The 22,249-nt window shown below is 42.4% G+C and overlaps 1 protein-coding gene across 5 annotated transcripts in view; it reads left to right on the top strand.

Moving 5' to 3' along the window:
- SLC6A6 (solute carrier family 6 member 6) overlaps positions 1–18,125 on the top strand; it is a 78,207-nt gene extending 60,082 nt beyond the window's left edge. For all 5 annotated transcript variants that reach the window (XM_074957616.1, XM_074957612.1, XM_074957614.1 and 2 more), the window contains 5 exons: positions 2,380–2,517; positions 5,185–5,287; positions 6,403–6,503; positions 8,928–9,098; positions 11,385–18,125. In XM_074957616.1, the coding sequence (XP_074813717.1) occupies positions 2,380–2,517; positions 5,185–5,287; positions 6,403–6,503; positions 8,928–9,098; positions 11,385–11,525 (654 nt within the window). In that variant the 3' untranslated portion in view covers positions 11,526–18,125. The remainder of the gene's footprint in view (positions 1–2,379; positions 2,518–5,184; positions 5,288–6,402; positions 6,504–8,927; positions 9,099–11,384) is intronic.
- Positions 18,126–22,249: the final 4,124 nt, after the last annotated feature.

Below are 22,249 nucleotides of genomic sequence, written 5' to 3'. Positions count from 1 at the left end.
CTTTCTTCTTGTTGCCAACATACCTGAAGAAACCCTTCTTGTTACTCTTGACATCTCTTGCTAGCTGCAGCTCCAGGTGCGATTTGGCCCTCCTGATTTCATTCCTACATGCCCGAGCAATATTTTTATACTCTTCCCTGGTCATATGTCCAACCTTCCACTTCTTGTAAGCTTCTTTTTTATGTTTAAGATCCGCTAGGATTTCACCATTAAGCCAAGCTGGTCGCCTGCCATATTTACTATTCTTTCGACTCATCGGGATGGTTTGTCCCTGTAACCTCAACAGGGATTCCTTGAAATACAGCCAGCTCTCCTGGACTCCTTTCCCCTTCATGTTAGTCCCCCAGGGGATCTTACGCATCCACTCCCTGAGGGAGTCAAAGTCTGCTTTCCTGAAGTCCAGGGTCCGTATCCTGCTGCTTACCTTTCTTCCCTGTGTCAGGATCCTGAACTCGACCATCTCATGGTCACTGCCTCCCAGATTCCCATCCACTTTTGCTTCCCCCACTAATTCTTCCCTGTTTGTGAGCAGGAGGTCAAGAAAAGCTCCCCCCCTAGTTGGCTCGTCTAGCACTTGCACCAGGAAATTGTCCCCTACGCTTTCCAAAAACTTCCTGGATTGTCTATGCACCGCTGTATTGCTCTCCCAGCAAATATCAGGAAAATTAAAGTCACCCATGAGAACCAGGGCATGCGATCTAGTAGCTTCTGCGAGTTGCCGGAAGAAAGCCTCATCCACCTCATCCCCCTGATCCGGTGGTCTATAGCAGACTCCCACCACTACATCACTCTTGTTGCTCACACTTCTAAACTTAATCCAGAGACACTCAGGTTTTTCTGCAGTTTCGTACCGGAGCTCTGAGCAGTCATACTGCTCCCTTACATACAGTGCTACTCCCCCACCTTTTCTGCCCTGCCTGTCCTTCCTGAACAGTTTATAACCATCCATGACAGTACTCCAGTCATGTGAGTTATCCCACCAAGTCTCTGTTATTCCAATCACGTCATAATTCCCTGACATCACCAGGATCTCCAGTTCTCCCTGCTTGTTTCCAAGGCTTTGTGCATTCGTATATAAGCACTTGAGAGAACCTGCTGATCGCCCCTCATTCTCAGTATGAGGCAAGACTTTCCCCAAGTCTGGTTTTGTTTTATTTGGACAGCTCTAGTTATATTTGTCTTACATTCATTTTTTCAGTTGCAAGGACATACAGATAATTTTTAAAAAATAAAAACTATTCTAAGATGCTGAATTAGACAGAATAAGATATTAGCTGATCTGCTCAGGACTTTGGTTTATGTTGCAAGTGAGAATATTTTACCTACCCTCTGTAAAGTGGCTGTATTGTTACAGCTATCAGAGAAGCACCTAAGGGTCTCAGTCACAAACCAGATGGCCCTATTATGCTAGGAGATGTAAAAACATATGTAAAGAATCAGAACTGTAGGACTGGAAGGAACTGCAAGAGGTCTTCTAGTCCAATCCCCTGCACCCAAGGAGGGCTAAGTATTATGTTTGTACAGCGGCCAAGGTCAGCCCTGGGGCTGTCGAACAGCTCACCAGCAGCCCACTGCCCGAGAGCAGTCCCCTGCTTGCCAGAGCAGTGCCCAGGATTGGGTCAGCCCCTGGGGCTGGTACAGCAGTGGTCAGCTCCTGCCACAGGAGCAGTAGCAGGGCTGGAGCAGTTGCTCTGTTTGTCCACTCCCGCCTCAGGGTATTTTTAGTAAAAGTCATGTCGCAGGCTTCTGTGAATTTTTGTTTATTGACCGTGGCCTTTCCCTGACTTTTACTAAAAATACCAGTGACAGAATCTTAACCTTACCCTGTACTGTTACTGAATAATTGGTCTATTTACAGTGTGTAAAGTATCTGCACAAATTTTTGCAGGAGTGGGGTCTAAGTTTATGACAAGATGTAATAGGTGGATGAAACAAACAAACTGGGGAAGTGGGGTTTTGTAGAGAGAAAAAAATTTGCAGGGCTGTATTTCATAGAATGAATTTTCACCAGTATAACGGAAAACAGAATTTGTCTCTAATTATGTACTTTAACTATGCAGTGTATATAAATTTCACCAGCACATCAAATGAAGACAAAGATTGAGAGATGCTGCCTCAGTTCAGGAGGTTTAGCTTTTCGAGTATTTTTCTCTACCTCTTTTCTCACATGCACTTTTTGTTCATCAGAAACATCTACAACATAAAAGCCACATGAGCATTTTCCTCTCATCACATTCATTTCCTTTAGCCTTCTAGCTTATGTTTATAAGAAAACCAACTTAATGTGTAAATACAGAGCTCCTAGGGGGTGTTTAATTAAGACAAAAGAGAATGAAATGTATACTGTGTATATTTCAGTTTGTTTTTTTCTCCCTTTAGTTTGTTGAAGTTGAAGGACAGATCACGTCACTAGTTGATCTGTACCCATCCTTCCTAAGGAAGGGTTACCGACGGGAAATCTTCATTGCTATAGTGTGTTTCCTTAGCTATCTTCTGGGACTAACTATGGTGACTGAAGTAAGTAATACTGATGATGGCGCGCTTTATTTAATTTAATTTAATGTATTTATTTATTTATTTATTTTACTATCAGCATTTATCCTCATTGACATTGTGAATCAGATGGCATAAAGCAAACCGCTTAGAAGAACACCACCACTTAGCTCCTACATAGCCCTTTTGCTCCCTAAATGTCAAAGTGCTTTGAAAGGGAGGTAGATCTCTTTATGCCCATTCTACAGATGGGGAAACAGAGGCACAGGGAAGTGAAATAGAACCCAGGACTTCTGACACCCAATCCATTAGTTCTCAACTGGTGGAGAGGGGATGTCATGAACAGTTACATGGATATATGACTACCCTTCCTTTCTTTATGGCTACATAGGAAGAGGGTCCCAAACCTTTTTTCTGTTATAAAATGGGGTCACAGTATCGAACCACTGCACTAGCCAATGATGCCTCATTGCAAGCCAAAAAATAAAGCACTTGGAATTTCCAGAAGCATCTCCTCAGCAATATGACATATCTAGTCTGAACGTAAAAAAAATAAAAAGATGGAAAATCTGACTGTCATTCCCATATAACCTAGTTTACATCTACTTCCTAAACAGATAGGTGCAGAAGAACAGCTAAAGACTTTGGGAATGAAAATCTTTTCAAAACAAAAGCTTGAAAATTAATCACCCCATTCATAATGCAACAAGAATGACAGAAAGGGGCTTAAACCAAAGATTACTTTAAAGAGCTTTGCATCTCATTTCTGATTCTGAAACTTTTAAAACATATATATAATCCTAATAACTCCAAATAAATTCACTCATCTGCTCTAGCGAAATTTGTTTATTATGCTGTATATTTCTCTTTGATGAAGGAGCAATTTGGCTGGGTAACTACATTGTCCCTAGCCAAATTCCCTCTTGACCTAAACTGTTGACTAGTACTGTTCTGCCGAGTTGAATAGCTCCTGACTTTCACCACAGCTGCACTTCAGTTGTGGGATTTATGTATCTAAATCAGATCTCTGCAAAGTACATGCACATTATTGTGTGTGCCCAAGTGAAAATTTGAGTCCAGTTTGTAGTACTCTAAGATCTTTTAAAATGAAGTATTTCTTATTATTGGAAAATATTATTTTTACTGTGGGGCAGATTCCGATACCATTGCTCAACTTCCTCCACAAGGAAACTCAGTAATTTCAATCGTGGTGTCTAAGGTACTATACAACATGAGTAAAAATGCCAGAAATCTGGCCCCAAATTATCAAAAGGGTGGTAGGACTCTTCAATGCATATTGTAAAACAGGTTGAGATTGTTAAACTCAAATCTAGCATGATGTGTTGGGGTGTACAGCTTCCATCTAGTCCATTCAGTGAAGTAGGTTCTGATTTTGGTTACAGACATCTGAATCAGTGAAGTTACTCTGGATTTAATTTGGTATAAGCAAGCCTAGAATCTGTTCCAATAAGTGCACTATTGTGATATTTATCTTAGAAATAACACAAGCCTTCTTTTGAAGATCAGACTTAAAACAAAATCTGAGGGATCTCTGTAAGAATTAAAATAATGTCCATAACTGACATTTCGAATACACTGACAGTTTGTCCAGAAATGTTAATGTGAAACTAACATAAGGAGTGAAGAAAATTAGAACTACAATTCAGCACATTTAGAGCAATATGTGGCAATGAAACTGGACATATCTGTGTAATATTTAAAAGTAATAGAGAGGTCATGCTGAGAAAATATCTTTCCATTAGACTCATAAATGGAATATCTCCTAGTGCAGTGGTGGGCAAACTACGGCCCTCGGGCTGGATCCAGCCTCTCGGGGCTTTGGATCTGGCCCGCGGGATTGCTACCCCCGTGGTGCCACACTGCTCCGGGAAGCGGCCACACCATGTCCCTGCAGCTCCTGGGGGTGGCGGGTGGGAGGGCAGAGAGCTCCGCACGCTGCTCTTGCCTGTGGGTACCACTCCCAAAGCTCCCATTGGCCAGGAATGGGTTACCGCGGCCAATGGGAGCTTCGGGGGAGGTACCCCCCTACTGCATTCCCGCACCCCTCCTGCACCTCAACCCCCTGACCTGAGCCCCCTCATACACCCCGCACCCCTCCTCTGCCCCAACCCCTTGCCCTGAGCCCCTTCCTGCACACCTCACCCCCTCCCGCACTCCGCCCCTGCACCCCAACCCCCTGCCCCGGCCCTGCAAGCAATTTCCCCACCCAGATGTGGCCCTCGGGCCAAAAAGTTTGCCCACCCCTGTCCTAGTGAGATGACTTTAGTCTCATTAGAGGAGTTTATGTTAAAGACCAATTATTTCTTTTCATATGTTTCTATAAATGCCCGTACAAAAATATCTTTAAGAAGGAAAGACTTAAGTGTCTCAGTCGGTTATACTAAGTGGCTTAATTTTAATCAATAATCTTCTGCTTTAAAGTGCTTTCAGTGATAAACAAGCATCTTTTCTAGGGAGGTTAATGCTAAGTACTAACCTTTAATAGTTGATTGACATTTGTACTTGCTAAAAAGCAATAAGATATTTTGGTAGAATTTTACTTTTTATAAACAGTCAAGAATTTGGTACAGCATGGTTTTCTGTTCATAAGGCTATTTTATTTTGAATTGAGTATAGCACACTCAGGGTTTTAGTGACTGATCCTAACCCTTTTGTGTATCTCTTTTACAGGGTGGCATGTATGTGTTTCAACTCTTTGACTACTATGCAGCTAGTGGTGTATGCCTTTTGTGGGTTGCATTCTTTGAATGTGTTGCTGTAGCCTGGGTTTATGGTAAGTAAGGATCCCTAGGTCTAACATGAATCTTATCATGAGTCCATAATAAGTTTTACCTATTTGCTGGTCAAAGGTAGCAAGACACCATTCAGCAGACTGAACCATCCATTCCTGACTAGTCTGTGGAAGCACCTGCTATTTTGCCATTATTGTCATTTTGCTCTTCATTCTAAGGGCCACATTTTCAGCTGGGCTCAAGTCAGCCTCCAATTGTTTCACACAGAAATCAATGTTTTTTGCATGCTCATTGGTAGTTAGATGCACAATTAAGCATTCCCATGTGTAAATGTAAGATCCAGAGCTGAACTTTCGGTCGATAGTGAAAAGTTCTGATTGTGTCTCAAAGACCACCTATCTTCTAAAACTGTCATCTCTACATGGGTCAAGCCAGCCAAATAGAAAACAGATGAGAGAGAGCCTACAGAAAATGTATTATGTCTGGTTATTTTTAGGTGATTCAGATTTCCTAACTCTGACAATAATCTATGTTGCCGTTTTGACTGGCTATGACTGGTCATTTCCACAGTTCTTCATGAACTATTAATATGATAGTATTAATTATAAATACTATTCTTTTACTTCATATTGAACCACAGTAAAATGTAGATTGAAATGGGCCGTTATCAGTTGTTACTCAGTCCTTTCTCAGGCAAAACTTTTGCCAACTTCCATGGTAGTTCTGGGGTTAGTATCCTGCTGTACTAACGCAGTATTCTATTGCAACAGTATGAGAAGAGAGACTTCCCTCAACCTTTCAGTGCCACCATGCGCGGCCTTTTTGAAAGTCCTGTACATCACCCTTGTTGAACAATATTGTACACAGCCCTTTAAAGTAACATTTCTTCTTTACTATGGAAATTAGCATCCATGAAAATATAAACAGTGCATCTGATGCACTTAGCCACAGACACTCCTCTCTAAACACAAACAGCTCCCAAAGACTCAAAACGAGCCACTATTTTTCCTCTTCAGCTCCTTCTCAGCCCCAACTGTGCAGCTGTATTAGTGCAATATGAGTTGGTTACTGATGTCCTATACTACGTGGCTTTCATATCCAGGCTCCTGATAATGCTCTTTTCTTCACCAAATCACCAAGTGACTATGTATTCCAGGCGCTGATAATATTTACGATGCCATTGAAGATATGATTGGATACAGACCTGGTCCCTGGATGAAATGGAGCTGGATTGTAATCACACCACTTCTTTGCATGGTAAGTACAGAATCACACTATTTCTCATCTTGCACATGTTTCTTCTTCCAACCTTTGTCCTGGTTTTTTGTCCAGTAAGGGGGAACTTCCCAGAGGGCACTGTGTGCAGGTACGAAACTGAAAGGGGTACACGCAGTTTGGAAATGCTCCATTTCTCATTTAGTATTATATATAACACAAAAAGCTACGCTGCAAAATCAGGCATTCAGACGTTAGGAAATGCCAGAATGAAGGTTGCCTGTGCAAGATTGCCTTGTCCGTTCAGTCCTCCCCATAGCTCCTTGTCCAGTTTCAATGCTCTCCCTGAGCCAACTGACTCCCAACCCTACCCCACCCTGTTTCCCTCATTGATTCCCAGTACCAGCTTTCCCACCCAGCCACACCTAGCCTCACCTCCTCCCCAACTAGCTCCCTGTCCTTGGCTCCTAGCCCAGCCAGTCCTAGTCTCCCTTCAGCTCCAAGTCCCAATCTCCTCCTCCATCTCCCAGTTACAGTTCCTCTCCCCGCTCTACTTCCAGTCTCACTAGGCTTCCTGTGTCAATCCACTTTTCCCCCCGCTTTGTCCCATCTGTATAAGAGTTAGACAGCTTCCTCCTCCACATTGTCTGAGGACCAGCAGGGGACTGTCACTGAGAGCAGAGATAGTTCCCTATTTTGATTTCCGGTGCCTGACCCTGTGCGGATGGTATATGCACAGTCTGGTCAGCACTAAGACCTGTGAGCGGTTTGAGCATGGTCAGTGAAGATGGAATCGTTGGAACTTTTAGTGTTGAGCTCTAGAAAGTCTCTGCTGAACATGTGTTAACTATGATTTTTTCAAAGGCTTATTTATAACTTGGCCAAATTTGGGCAGATTTTCTTGGGGATGGTAAAAGTCCGCTCTCTGAAACAAAGGCCATCCTCCTGCCAAATTCAACGTCCCTACACCAAAGTATGGGGGGCATTAGAGCATTTCAAAGAAAAGATCTCAAGAATTTTTCAAAATGGGCAAAACAATATATTTTTTCCTAGCCTTGTCTTCAGAAATGACTGAACCATTTTGGCTGAAATTTTCCAATCAATCAATATCTATCAATCAACTTTAGGCAGACACTCAGCATGGAAAACTTCAGCCCAAATGGTTAAAGTTTGGTAAAGTTATAAAACATCTGAAAACAGGATCTTATACTGGGAAGCATTGAGCAACCTTAAGCATAGACAGTAATACCAAACCCTCTAAATCTATAGTGGAGCAGTGTCAGCTAGTCTTGATGAAGATGTTGGAAGTTTTTATGCCAGTGGTGTGTAAATGTTGACACTTTGAGGTGGACAGCTGTAGCACATGGCCTCAATGCAGCAGAATTCTTATATGCAAGGCAGTGGCTGGAGAAAATCAAGTCCCCCTCATATTCATATTTCCTGTTTTCTTGCAAACACACACAGAGAGAAAATATTTCCTTTCTCACTGATGCATGTTAATGCAACACAATAGAATCACATGTTCGGTGTAAAACCTCCTTACTGTCAAAGCAAGTGGGCTTGCGTGTTGAGTGTAGGTGTCTTGACAAGTGATCTCCCTCCCTGTCTTTCTGACACCTAACATATATGTATGGCACCTATCATATATGTATTGGCTAACACCATGCTCACTGTTCAAAGTGAACACAGATGAGGAGAGTTCAGGAGAGAGGAGATACTTACTGTAAGAGTACTGTCATAATATCCTGACCAGGACTTTGGAACAACAAAAGAAAAGCGTATCCCCTTATAATCCATCATTGGATTTACACTGAGATCACTGCACGATGGAACAGGACTCTGGAGGTTAACCAGTGCTGTATGGATGCCCATGCAGTGCAGACCTGACTCACTGGGCTTATGGCAATCTACCTCACTGTTAAGTGTCTGTTTGATTTAAGGAGCATCCAAGAACCTGGCATACAGACTGTAGCACAAAACCTATTTGTGTTGGTTGCAGAGCAGAAATAAGTAGTTTTCCTAATTTTGCAAGGGGGAAGAGCATATCTTTCCCTTGCAAAGTAACCAGTACTGAAATAAAGCATCTTTATGCTGGAGGACAAGTTGGTCCGTGTTAGGAGATGAGGTAAAGAACTGCACAGAGAACTCCATTTGCAATGCACAAGTGTTACTGGTTCTACAAAATGCAAGAACTGTGCTACATATTTGAGTGCTATCTTCTGGGACCATATCTATTAATTGGCTATTTACATAAATATGCACATATAAAGCTCTCTTGTAACAATGTCAGTGTAGAATGTCTTTCCCGTGGTTTAAAATGCTTAGCAAAGTTGGCCAATGCTGCCTTTTACTGCCTTCCTTTTCTGGATCCCAGTGATACCCTATCGTGTGTAAGCTGCAGTGGATCCACAATGCTAGTACCTATTCTATAACCCTTCTTCTCGTTTTGTTTTCCTTCCCTCACAGGCGTGCTTTATCTTTTCTCTGGTCAAGTATACACCTCTGACCTACAACAAAGTTTACACATACCCTGACTGGTCCATCGGCCTGGGATGGGTTCTTGCCCTTTCCTCCATGACCTGCATCCCATTGGTCATGGTCATCCGCATTGTAAAGTCGGATGGCTCACTTATTGAGGTAAGAATGACCACACAAATGGTGGGTGGATGGTTACTTCGTGTGTGTGTGTGTGTGAGACACAGAGAGAGAAAAGTTTAACATTTAAGAGTAAACGGTGGCTTCAGTTGGGGGCCGCTCTCTTTGTATCTGCTTTGTTGATTTGGCTCCAGGAAAGTTATTTTAACATACAGTGGATAAAGCAAGCCACACTGGAGAGGTACAGTATGGCCCACACTTGTCCATGTCTTTAATATGGAAGGGCTGCCAGTGGAGAATACAGACCCCAGCATGCTAGCCTCCACCTTCTCCATCTTGATAAAGATGAAGCATGGCATGCTGTGACATGAAGCTGTCTTCTATGCAAAAGATAGGCCAGCTGCAGCCTGATCCATGTTATGCAAAATAATCACAACCCTTGGAAAGCTGCCATTGTGGCTCTTGGTAGGGCAAAGTTGAACACCTCAGTTTAACCAATATAAATAATCACTTTTCAGATCATCTTTCAGCAAACATTATGAATCCTATCTAACTAGATTAAAACCTAAGCCTTCTGGCCTCAAAAAAAAAATCAGCTGATATGACTTGCCTTCCATGGCTGTGTTCTTTTTGTTCAACAAAATGTTCCCTCTCTGAGCACAGTTGTTTTGTTAGTCTAATTTCACACAGAAACTAAACTATGCCTATGTGCACCAGAGTTCAGTTCGCAAGGCAAAGGGAGCTCAACACACAGTTCAGTAGGAAAATTGTAGCGATAAGATTAGAGATAGAAAAGTTAGAGAGAAGGCCAAATCTAAATCTGCACCAAAGAACCCATGGAATTTTGAGGATATTTAGTACCACATGTGAAGGCCATGCCTGACCTTATCTCTAGTCAAAAGCTTAATTCCCAAATTTTAGGAAAACTCTTCTGAACTTTTTGGCTCTTCTCTCGCTCCCTCTCGCATTCTAAAATGACCCAAATGAAACACTGGCTCCAAACGCTCCCAAACTTTGGGGAAACTTGGATTCAGATCTGAACTTTACAGCTTGGTCCTGCCTCTGGCAGATACATGCTTAGTGCACCTCAAAGACAAGTCAAATACATTCTTCTATTCGCCCTTCACAGTATTTCTTCATCTTCTCTTCAAACTGTGCTTTTTTTCAGTAAAGAAAGTAGCTTTTCCCAGAGCATAGTAATACACTTGAATGTGTGCGTTCTCGAAGTTTTAATGGTCTTTTTAGTGCTGGCTAGGACATTTTGTTGGGGGGTATTATTTTCCTGCCTGCATTCTCACCATCTATTCAGAAAGAGGGCTAAAAGTAGCCAAAGCTGCCTTTTAAAATCATCTTAGGAGGTAACCACTTGTCAAATGCCATCTAGTTCCTTCTTTGTGAACTGAGAACTAGAAGAAAGGTCTCAGCTTGCCAATGAACTACCCTGTTTAAAGGCAGGATTGTTTTCAATACAATGAGAGAGAACACATGAATCGGAGGAGACTCTATAGCACTGAAATTCAACTTGTGTTTAGTCAGGCTCTCTGACTTCCCATCCAGTGAGGCCCTAGTGCTCCTTCTTGAATAAAATATTAGGGTTGGAAAGGATATTCTGGGTCATGTAGGCCGCACTGCTACATAGCCATAGTACAGTTTCCATTAATCTTATAGCATCCCTGAATATTTGATGGCCAAGTTTAGCCTCAAATACCTCTAATGATGGTAATTTCACAACTTTTCTTGAATTACGAGCATGCTTTTTCTCTGATCTCCAGTCCTTAAAGATACTGGGTTTCATTCTCTAAGTGAGGCCAAGGGCTCAAAAATAGACTGAACTTTTACATGGATAATGAGATAGTTACATTAGATAGGATAAAAATAGCTTTAGGGGGATATATGTCCATATGCTTCAGAGCATACACCAACTATGAATTGAAGGGGATAAGGAAGAAAGCTCCCTATTGGGCAGGTTGGTTAGCATCTGATATCAGCCATTCTTGGACTCAGGATACTGGACTAAGTGGACTACTGGTCTGAGCTTGTAGGGTATTTACTAATGACCTAGCCTAATTCAGATCCTGGGTTTAATGGTAAAGATGAAAGTGGACTCCCTGACAGTGAGCCAGATTAATTGGTAGAGTCACAGGAGCTGCTCGTGGCAGTAAGCACTATGCTTGCGGATAAGCAGCTGCGAGATGAAGCCCTTCATAAGATGCTCAAGAGCGTCTGGAGAGAACTATGTTTTATGACAACACACTTTTCTAGACTCTTGCACTTCGGATCGACGTGGCCATTTTTCTAACCCTTGGCTGTTGCTCTTTCCCTTTTCAGAGAATAAAAGCAGTGGCTGCCCCTAAGGAAATGAATCGGTGGGCTAAAGAAACAGAAAGCACCACCTCGTTCTGCACCAATGGAACTCCTAATGGTGGATTGATTAAGCCAACTCATGTCATTGTGGAGACTATGATGTGAGCTCTCTCTGTGAGAGGATAAACCTGCTTTAACTGCCATTTACTAACCATAGATTCTCATAGGACCGGGTTTACAGAGCTTTATATTTGCACTAGGATTTATTTTTATTTCTCACAGAGAAAGTTGTTTTTTGTGGTGTTTTTTCTCTCTCTCTTTTTTTTTTTTTTTTTACATATTTTGTAAGGTAATCACAGCAGAAGCCTCGTGCAGGAGGCAGCTTTCATATCAGACTAGACCTATTACAGGAATTTACTACCATTGGGGTTTTTAACACATGTTAATAGCTCTCTGAATATTATACATCTTATCACTTGAAATTGATTTTCTTGCCAGCAATATATTCAAATCTCAGAAAGCAATTTTTTAGGTGCTGGTGTGGTTGGGAACAGGGTAAACAAACCCTAGAACTCATGAGTGAGCTCTGTTGAGAGAAATTGCACACAAAAAAAAGAAGCCAAAAGGTGGATGTTGCTGCAAGGGATTGGTTTTCAAAGGTGTAGTGCTTTCGTCCTCTGGTTCAAGCAGGGTGAATGACCGATTTCTGAGTCATGATGCTACCTTTGCTATGGTCAATATAAAATATATATATATATATATATATCTGGTCAGCTGGAGGAGAGAAATGTATGGGGGAGGGGCAATGCAGTTAGGAATTAAATACCCAATCAGGACACCTGTCCCTCCTGAGCAGCGTGTAAAAAGTCCAGTCACAGTAGAAGAGAAACTACTTATTGCCTACAGAAGACATTTTGCCTGAGGAAGGAGTTTTGTGCACAGACCAGTTAATTTTCCAGCATGCCGTAGGTTAGCTGAGGTGTTACTGGTTTAAACTTGCACTTTGTACGAACAGAATGGTAGGAGCAGCCTGTGTGATAGTGAAGATCTGAATTATGGAGAGGCAGCATTCGTGTTTTATGGAATTTAAAATATATATGTATTTTGTAAACTGCTGGTCTTTGGTAGCAAAAGAAAAATATATTGAGGATAATGATCGCACCAAGCTTAACACCCAGCATGTTATTCATTACCACAGGAGCAAAGCAGCCCAGGTATATATTGTACACCAGGTATTTCCAGCAGGCACATTTTTAATAATAGTAATTAAATTAAGAGAACAACAATGCTTAGCACACCCCTATGCGCTGTTCATCCATATACCTCAAATTGGTATCCCTGTGTATTTATTGTACTATTGTTGTTGCAGTTGGGAAAGCAGGCCCTGGAAGGGAAAGTGACTTGTCCAAGGTTACAGAAACTCAGTGGCAGAGCTAGGGCTAGAGCTCAGGTCTCCTGACTGTCTTGCCCCAGAGGACCATACTATCACCATTTTGTTTTTTGGGTAATGCATTTATCAGGGACAAAAAAGGGGGAATTCCACCTACTGTAAACTAGGGCTTTATGTAAATTAAGAGAAGTAAGTATGTAATTTTTCTTTGGTTAAAAAACATTACATACCATTCCAATTTAGACTTAAAAGAAAGCATTTAATGCAGTAGAAAGCTGCTAAACAGTTTTTAAAGCTAGGTGGCTGTAGGTAAATTGATCACATAGGCCAGGTCAAGAATTTCAATCGAGATTTGCTTCGTGAAGAATTTCAAACATCTGGATAGATCTTGTTTCACAAACCTCAATACATGCTGAGAAGAGGCTCCCTAAAGAAATCCAGCCCTTTCCATTTGGGTACTGTACTTGGGAGATAATCCTCCTAATTGTAGTACCACAGTTAGGCTAGCCAAAGGGATCTGGGGGGAGCTTCAGCAGCCGAGTCTGTACCTGCTTATACTATTGCCAGTTCAGTTTGTCCATGGGTAGATTTTTGCAGTTTAAATGGGAACATATCCAGTTCTTAACATTCCTACATGGGACATTTTAAAAAAGATGTCCCATGCATTAACTGTATGCAGTGTTGTTAAAGCCATGTCGGTCCCAGGAGATTAGAGAGACAAGCTGACTAAGATAATATCTTTTGTGGGACCAACTTCTGTTGGTAAGGGAGATGAGCTTTTGCGCTACACAGAGCTTTTCTTCAGGTCATGCACTAACTTGTCATTGCAGCAGAAACTTGTCATGTTAGTATTAATGTAAAATGGAAGGGGCAATTTAGAAATAAGAAAGGGACCAAAAAAAAAAAAGTGTCTTGTATAGTTGGAGAATCTTTATAATTTGCGTCTCTGTTTTTAAGTCAGAGGGGCTGAATTCCAGCAACAAAAACAGCCAACACCACATTAATTTTGTTTTCTTTTCCAATTACTGTATTATGACAGTTGCAGATGAAACACTTATAATTTGTTATGGCAACTATCACATCTCGTGCTGAAGGTAAAAGCCACCCTGAAGCTACTCGGGGTGTCTTGACCACCTCAACAGAAGAATTTTCTAAGCCAACGTGATTAAAATTGGATTTTGAGAACTTTACTGAAGAAAAGAAAAACAATTAAAATCAATTCCTGTGTTAAATATTGTTTTAACCTTTAACTATCAAAAGGCAACTAAATTAAAGCTAAAACTCTGTCAGACATGTTATGTATTCCAGCCTTTGTGGAAATGGAGAAGGCCTGAGTCAAAGCCTGCTGCAGTCAATGGAAGGATTCTCAGTGGGCTTTGGATCAGGCCTTTTGTCCTTCTCAAAATCTCATCATACTTTGTGTATAGGCACAATGGCATGAGTTAAGGTGAGAATAGCAACCCAATAATTAAATCCCTCATTTCAGTTAGTGTAAATTACAGTAACATATTTTGTTATAGACTCACATTTTGTGTGTGCACACATACTCTAGAAGGGGTACATCTGAGAGGGACACTAATTAGAAAAATAGTTTGAAGGTTGAGATTGAGATTTCATGCTTCACACATGGTGGAGGGTGGATTTGCATTAGGAACCAGAGGGTTAATACTACACCTTTAAAACTACAAATAAACAAGAACGAGAGCCCAGCGCCATTTTGACTCAAACTGTGCCATTCAAATCAGTCGCTTCCATGTTCCAAGTGAAAGTGTCTCACACACATATGCAATGACCTCACTGAAGTTCTGCTGGAGTAAGGTTCGCTGGCCCTGACTGTGCTATTCATCCTGACCGCAAGAAAGGGCCGGATTCATGAAGAGCTATTAAATCATCCTTTCTCAGAACAATGCTGGTCACCATCCCACGGTTTTGAGCACCAGCGAGCCTATTCACAGTTTAGAATGTTTCCTAATGCTTTATCTACATTTTACCTGGTGGTAAACTTGCATTTCAACATTATAGTCTGCTAAATTAAAACAAAAGGTAAATGATTCTTTCAAGTTCATATTTTCTACGTATTTATGGTTGCAATGATAACTAATTTTCTAATTTACTTTGTAGCAATATGTGACCTATTTTACCTGCAGCGGAGGCACTAAATATCATGACTAATCATAGGTGAACTGATTTCAGTTAAGGGGAAAATACCCCAGATGTTGGCCTCTTTTTACATTTCATGCACCTTTGTGCTTTGTGGTTTCTTCTGGGTTTGGAAATTGCAATATTTCCAACTTCACTGAAATCAGGTACTGAAAATTTCATGGGGGAAATCTTTCGCTCACAAGATTTTCAGACCAAAGCAGTGCAGATAATCGAAACTTGGGATTCTTATCTAAACCAAACCTTCCAAACTCTTGCAGTCCACCTGTCACTCGTCGTGATCTCATTAAAAGTCACACAGTATAATAACGTAACCAGTAGACTGTATTGGTACAACATGGTTTCATGAACAGAATTTGTTTTGGTTCTCATTAATTTTCCTTTTCACCTGTCTATTGATGACTCTGGTCCAAACAGATCTATGAGCTTCCATATGTTCTCACTGAAGTTTGAGATATGGAAACCAACATGGGTCAGTTCCTATGCAGCAAACGAAAATAAAAAAGGACAGTAATTCTGTGTACCACCTTAACATACGTTGCTATCCAAGCTGCAGTGAAAGGTCAGCTCTTGCATGTGGGTTTGGGAAGTGGATCAGCAAACGTGAGGTGCACTGGTGCACTTGGAAAAAAAAGTGCAGCCTTCTAATCGTTTTAACAAGACAACGGCAGAGAATTTTATATCGTCACTGAAATCACATGATCAGTGGCTAATCAGAACTCCGGCTTGTTTTTAATGTAGTATGTGCCCTAATTGCTCACCTGCAGATGGACATGGCTACCCAGCCTCTGTCCCAAATAGCTCTAGATCTGAAGAAGGGTGAAATGCCCAGCAGTCAGTAGTACGTTGTTGAGCAGAATTGACAATTTGGTAATGTCTTTGTCATAAGTGGGTTCAAATCCTGTACCCACTGATAACAATAGCTTAACCGCCATTTGTCTTCAGTGGGAGAAGGACTGAACACCTGGAATAACTGGTTATGAAGCCATGGCTTGTGGTCACTGTGGGTCAGGTGGGGAGACAGTGTAAATAAAGGGTTAAATAAGAGGCGTATTGAGTGGAGGGCACAGACTACTAAAGTGTTTCAAGTGCACTGGGAAGAAAGTTGGCCATCACCTCACATCGAGGAAATTCAGTGCATTTGGCACACTCCCTGTAGCAAACAACTGTTTTCAATTCACATCTCAAATGAGACCCCCACCACAATTAAAAACAGCCTTAGGGGAGGTGCTGCTATGTCCAGTCTTCAAAGTATTTACAGCATTCTTGGGAGATGATCTGATCAGGTATTGCTGGCAAAGAAAAGTGTGCAAAGGAAAAGCTCTTTTGAGTGCACTGCAGCACCAATGCCACCCCACCTTGTTTCATGATTGACAAGAGTGCACTGAAGTAGGGTGGGACAGGTTAGCCAGTATTCATAGGTGAGAAGCCTAAGCCTCAAGGAGCCAAGATCACCTCTTCTTAACTAGTGATGGGGTGAAATAAAAGCTCAGAACCAACCACCCTGAACTTTGGGGAACCTAGGTTAAAATTCATGGCTGCCTCTGTCATAGGCTGAACTGAAATCCCAGGTCCAAAATACCCCCAAAGAGAGTTCAGATATGGATCTGAAGGTCACAGCTTGGGCCCATTTCTTCCAGAGTTAGATGCCAAAGCCTTGTATTTAGAATTAAAGGTTATTATTAACTCTCAGCTGAGAAGCGTTCAGGAACTTCTAGGACACAACCTTTAATCTGTTATATTTATTCATTTTTAATCTAGGATGAACACGCTCCTAATTGTACTAATTTGTTTACAGAGGAATTAATGTTAAATAGGACACGTTGGGTTTACAGCTTTGTGATGTATTACTCTTTAGTTTATTCTGAGCTACTCTAAGGAGGACATCAAAGCATCAGATCAAATCCCTAGTTACAAAGATAAACACGACTCAAGCATCTGTGGACACAGAACATAAGAAAACAAGCTGAGTGCATAAAATAAGACCTTGATCCTGCATGCCTTGGTCAGGTTAAAAAGCTCACTGATTTCAATGGACAATTTAATTTCAGCAGAAATTTTGCCCAAGACAGTGCCCAACCAGGACTACAGCTGGTCCAAATTTTTTTTTTTTAAAGGAAATCCCCCCTGCCAAATGGAAAATGTTTCATTCAGAGAGTGCTAGTTTTTCCAAAGGCAAACAATGTCAAAACATTTTCAGTGCCCGCCCCCTTTTTAAAAAAAAAAAAAAAAAAGTGGAAATTTTGAAAAAATATTCTTCAAAATTTCCATAAAAACATCAAATAAAACCCAGGTGGCATTTTTCAACCATTTCTAATCAAAAGCTAAAACAAGATCTGAAAAAGCTTAACCAAAATACAGCTTTAGAGTTGGTTTTAAACCTGGAATCAAGCAAGGATCAAAGTTTGTGAAGGCAGGTTGAAAAATGTGTGTGCAGGGGGGAGGGAGTCACAAAACTTTTGTTAATTTAGCCTTCCATTTTTTCCCCATTAAAATCAGAATTTTAGGCCCAATCAGAGGATACAGGAGAACTAGGAAAAGAAACTGGATTTGTTTAGCCTGGCACTTGTTGTCTGTAAATCTGCAGCTGAGATGTGAAAAGTTTTTTACAATAGACAAAGTGGCAGAACACCAGTGTTGAAAAGGTGTTGGGAGGCTGAACGTTGTGGGACAGATTGAGGTGGGTCCATCATTTGCTCTTGTCGAAGAACTCAAGGATGTTCTCTTAGCATTGGATTAATTGAAGTACTGCTCTGAAATGCTCATTGTTTTGCTCGGATTTTTTTTTCAGTGTGATGTTGTGATTGTTACCTGATAGGTCTCCAGGGACTTCAGATAGTAAGCAGTGGTCCATCTTGTTTGATGTATTTAGCTAAAAACAGTGGTGGTGGTGATTTTTGTTTTTTATTTAAATTCCTAATAACTGTAACTACAGTATGTGATAAGTAGCACGTGGAAGAGTGACGATGTTGAAGTCACCTGACCTTTTTAAAAACTTTAACAATAATTTTTAAAAGAAATTCTGGTTTTGTTCTGAGCAGGACTGTTTGTATTTGAATAAGATCCTGGAGTGTAATTCAATCCTTAAAACTAGCCTTTGTGTATACAGTAAATGTTTGTATTTTGCAGTATCTGTTTTGATTTTTAGATAAAATGTATATTGATATTTTTAAGTCATCTTTGCTTTTTTAGATGGAGTTTGTAATCACCTTATAACAGAAAATAAAATTTTCCTTTATAAATTAAACGCATCTGTCAGTTATTTTTAAGATTCAAATAACAGGAGACAACCTGTTATGCTCTGTGCTTATTGCAAAATATGCAAAATGCATGCTATGCTTTGGAATAGATTTCAGAATAGGATACTTTCAAATGACTGTATTTCATTCACTTGGGTCCTCACTGCTAGACTACTATTAGACTTAGCAATCGGTGAACTCACCTCCAAGTTCCAAAGACAGTGGATGGTTATTCGTACTCACTCAAAATTTTGGGTGACTTCCCCCAATCTGCTTCATTTCAGCCTTGCTCAAGTTTTCACAACTTCCTTGCTTTGGATTCTCTCACCCCAATGCTTCCCTTAAGTTCAGCTCTGCTCCCTCCATCCTCCCTCGCCCCCACCCTCACTCACTTTCACCAGGCTGGGGCAGGAGGTTGGGGGGCAGGAGAGAGTGAGGGGTGCGGGCTCTGGCCAGGTGATGCTTACCTCAGGCGGTGGTGCAGTGGGACTAAGGCAGCCTCCCTGCCTGCCCTGGCCCCGCGCCACTCCCGGAATGGCCAGGTTGGCCCTGCAGCCCCGGGGGCAGAGGGCTCTGCGTGCTGCCCATGCCTCCAGACACTGCCCCCGCAGCTCCCATTGGCTGCAATTCCCGGCCAATGGGAGCTGCAGATTCGGGGCATGGGCAGTGCTTGGAGACCCCCGACGCCTCCCTGCACCTCCTGGGGACGCAGAGAGCCTGCCTTAGTCGTGCTGTGCCGCTGGATTTTTAGCTGCCTAAAATCTCCCGGTTTGGCTTCAGTAGCCTCCAGGAGATAAAGCCCAATTCCAGGAGACTCCCGGCAAACCAGGAGGGTTGGCAACCGTACTTAGAAGCAGGACAGGCATACTTGTGTTCATTGGTATAAAATGCTGCAGAGAAGTCGCGCAGGTGAATATGGATGCATTTCCCTTGTCTGTGGAGGAAATAGTATAAGGAGAAGAGAAGACTGGGGGGGTGGGGGGGACACAACCTTTTACGTACTGAAAAACTGTTGTTACAATGAAGACGGTAAAAATTGTTTTTCTTAACCTCTCAGGATAGGGTGAGACACAATGAGCTTAAATTGCAGCAAGGTTGGTTTCGATTGGACAGTAGGAAAAGCTTCTGAACTGTAATGGTAGTTAAGCACTGGCCAAATTGCTTAGGGAGACTGTGGAATCTCTGTCGCTGGCGGTTTTTAACAACAGGTTTGGGTACAACAGATTTTCCACAGGTTGCACTGGCTTCCGGTTCCAGTCAAAGAGCTCTTCATGGTGTTCATCTGTAAGTTTTATATGACTCTAGGTACATTAGAGATTCTTGCCCATCCTAGTGCCATGACACTTGAGCTCAGCTGGACTGTTTCGATAAGCCTCTAGATTTGAATGTCTGGGCAAGTGGAGACAGGATCTGAGTCTGACTCCACATCTGTGTAAATCAGGAGTAACTCTAGTGAAGCTAATGAAATTAGCTGAAGGTTAGGGGTCTATTAGAGGAGTGGGTGGCTGTGGTTCTGTGGCCCGCACTTTAGAGGAGGTCAGACTAGATGACCATGATGGCCCCTTCATATTGCTATTCCCAGAAGACTGTGGTGGGCACCAAACATCCCGCCGCCGAGAAGCAGCAGCGGGAAGAAGCATCATTGCCAAAATGCTGCCAAGAAACAGGCACCGCGTTGGGGACCCCTGGCTTAGACTACGAGACTAGACTTCTGCACATGGGCTTAGTCAGGGACATATGAAGGATTAACAAGAAACTCCATGCTCTTAAATTGGCATTTTTTTTAATTTCTTTTTTTTTTTTTTAATACAGAATTAGATACATACCATGGTTTGAAAATAACACATATAACACGTCTGGTTCACAGTGAATTCAGTAACAAGGGGAGAAGAATTGCACAATCAGTTATTTCACAAAGGGCTTGCAGCCTTGGATAATCAGATCAGCTCCTGTTTGCTCTTTCCAAGAAAGGGACTAGCTACATGGATATGTTGGAGTTCAAACAGAAGAAAATCATTTCAGGAAAGGCCTAGGGCCTGTGTTATACAGAGGTCAGATGAGGTGATCACAGTGGTCCCTTTGGGCCTTGGACTCTCTGAACTGTCCTGTACTGTTCTGGTGTTTTCAAGTGAAGTTTGTGAGCTAAAAATATGGAACATGTGCCCATCTTCTAACAAAGATTACTGGACTTGTTTGACATGGAAACTGCATCAAACACACCCAGTCACTCTCAGAACAGAGTTATATTGGGTATTACACTGCGGGGCATAAAATTAAATGAATTGAGCGCCAGAGAAAAGAACTACCAGCCCTGGAGATTTGCACGCTGTTTATCCCCAGAGCAGTAGAGCACAGGCAGTCTAAGGGCTAGGGCCCCACCTCACCAGCACACTGGCTCACAGAAGGAGGTGGGCCTCCAGCCGTGTGAGTGCAGTTCAGTTTCCACAGACCACTCAGTTCCGGGCCTCTCAGTGAGACAGACAATGAGGCGACAGACAAGTTTCTACATCACACATTCTAGGGACTGGACCATGAGAGTTCACCAGTTTATTTCACATTTCTCTGTGAACTACTATTCTAGGGCAGCAACTGTCTGCCGCTACTGTCTTCAGCAGCATTTCAAACGGCAACCTAGGGAGAAGAATTTCATATATTAACATCCAGCCACGCACGTTTGTCTGTCACCTGCCTACCACCGAGCCAGACATCTCAAACTGGGCATTGATGGAGCCCTCTAAGCCTCTGACCCCTTTCACTTTAAGTGCCTCCTTAGTTTTCCCCACCTCAGTGTCCTCCACACTCATTTCTGAGCTACTGGTGACCCAAGCCTCAGTCATAGCACAGGCAAGGGTTGCTAGAGAATGATAATCCCTAAAAGCAGCCCACGTCAAGGAGCCGCTGTTGTGCGGTTTGTGTGACACCAGACGGCTGAATACTTACTCAACGAGAATGTCCCCAAATCCGAGGAGAGTCTTCACATGACCTTGTAAAGCTACCACCACCACCCAGCAGTGAGGTTTGTAAATAACATTTTGTAGTACAATGGGTATCTTATTACACGGCAGGTGCCTCCAACGTTAAGACAATCAAAAGCATTCCCGATGAGCTGCCAGATGTGATAACTTTTACTTTGTGTACAAGGGAGGCAGGGTTAAGAGGATACTGAACTGCTGAAACCACATTTGCTCCATTACACCTAACAAGATTTTATGCAATGCATACAGAGCCCTCTGGTTTACCCTGCATTGCTTTGGCAGTTGATTCCAAGTATTAGCTGCCAAACATCTAAAGGTCCTTGTTCTAAGGAATTTGCTACCTAGAAAGACAGACAAAGATCACAGATAAGAGCTGTTTACTGTAGCAATGACCTGACCACAAATATTTCCATACAAAGATTAGGTAAATTAAGAGGACTGATCACAGGTCAATCAGGGGCTTGATCTTGCAAGGCACTGATCCTTCTGGGCCTGATCCAGCAAAGTATTTAAGCATCTAACTGCTCCTACTGATTTCAAGGGAACTACAGATATACTTAAACCTTGAGACACTTAACAGCCTAACAGTGTGGCTGTAAAATTATACTGCCCAAGGCAACAAATTGAATAAGCCTTAGATTATGTCTACACTGCAATTAGACACCCACAGCTGGCCCGTGCCAACAGGCTCGGGTTGCGGAGCTGTTTAATTGTGGTGTAGATGTTAGGGCTTGGGCTGCTGACAGACCTCTGGGACCCTCCCACCTTTCAGGTCCTAGAGCCCAAGCCCAAACTTCGACTCCAGGTTCTGTTGGCACCTAATTGCAGTGTAGACATACACTTCGTGGCTTGGGCAGCAAAATTGTACAGCCACACGTTGTTAAGTACACGCTGTAGGGTGACCATCTTTTCAAAAGGCAAAAGCGGGACACATGCAGAACTCCGTGACTAAGCCCCCGCTCTGCCCCTTCCCCTGAGGCCCTGCCCCCTGACCAGGCCAGAAGCTGGAGCTGTGGTAAGAACTGCCCAGGGAGCCCAGGCTGCTGTGGGCAGCCCCAGACCCTCCACTTGCCCTGGGTGGGGGACCGGTTGCCCGAGCGCAGTCCCCAGCCTGCGTTCCCCCAC

Source organism: Natator depressus, chromosome 7 (genome assembly GCF_965152275.1).
Source record: "Natator depressus isolate rNatDep1 chromosome 7, rNatDep2.hap1, whole genome shotgun sequence".
Lineage (NCBI taxonomy): Eukaryota > Metazoa > Chordata > Testudines > Cheloniidae > Natator > Natator depressus.
This window is presented reverse-complemented; position numbering and strand designations above follow the sequence as displayed.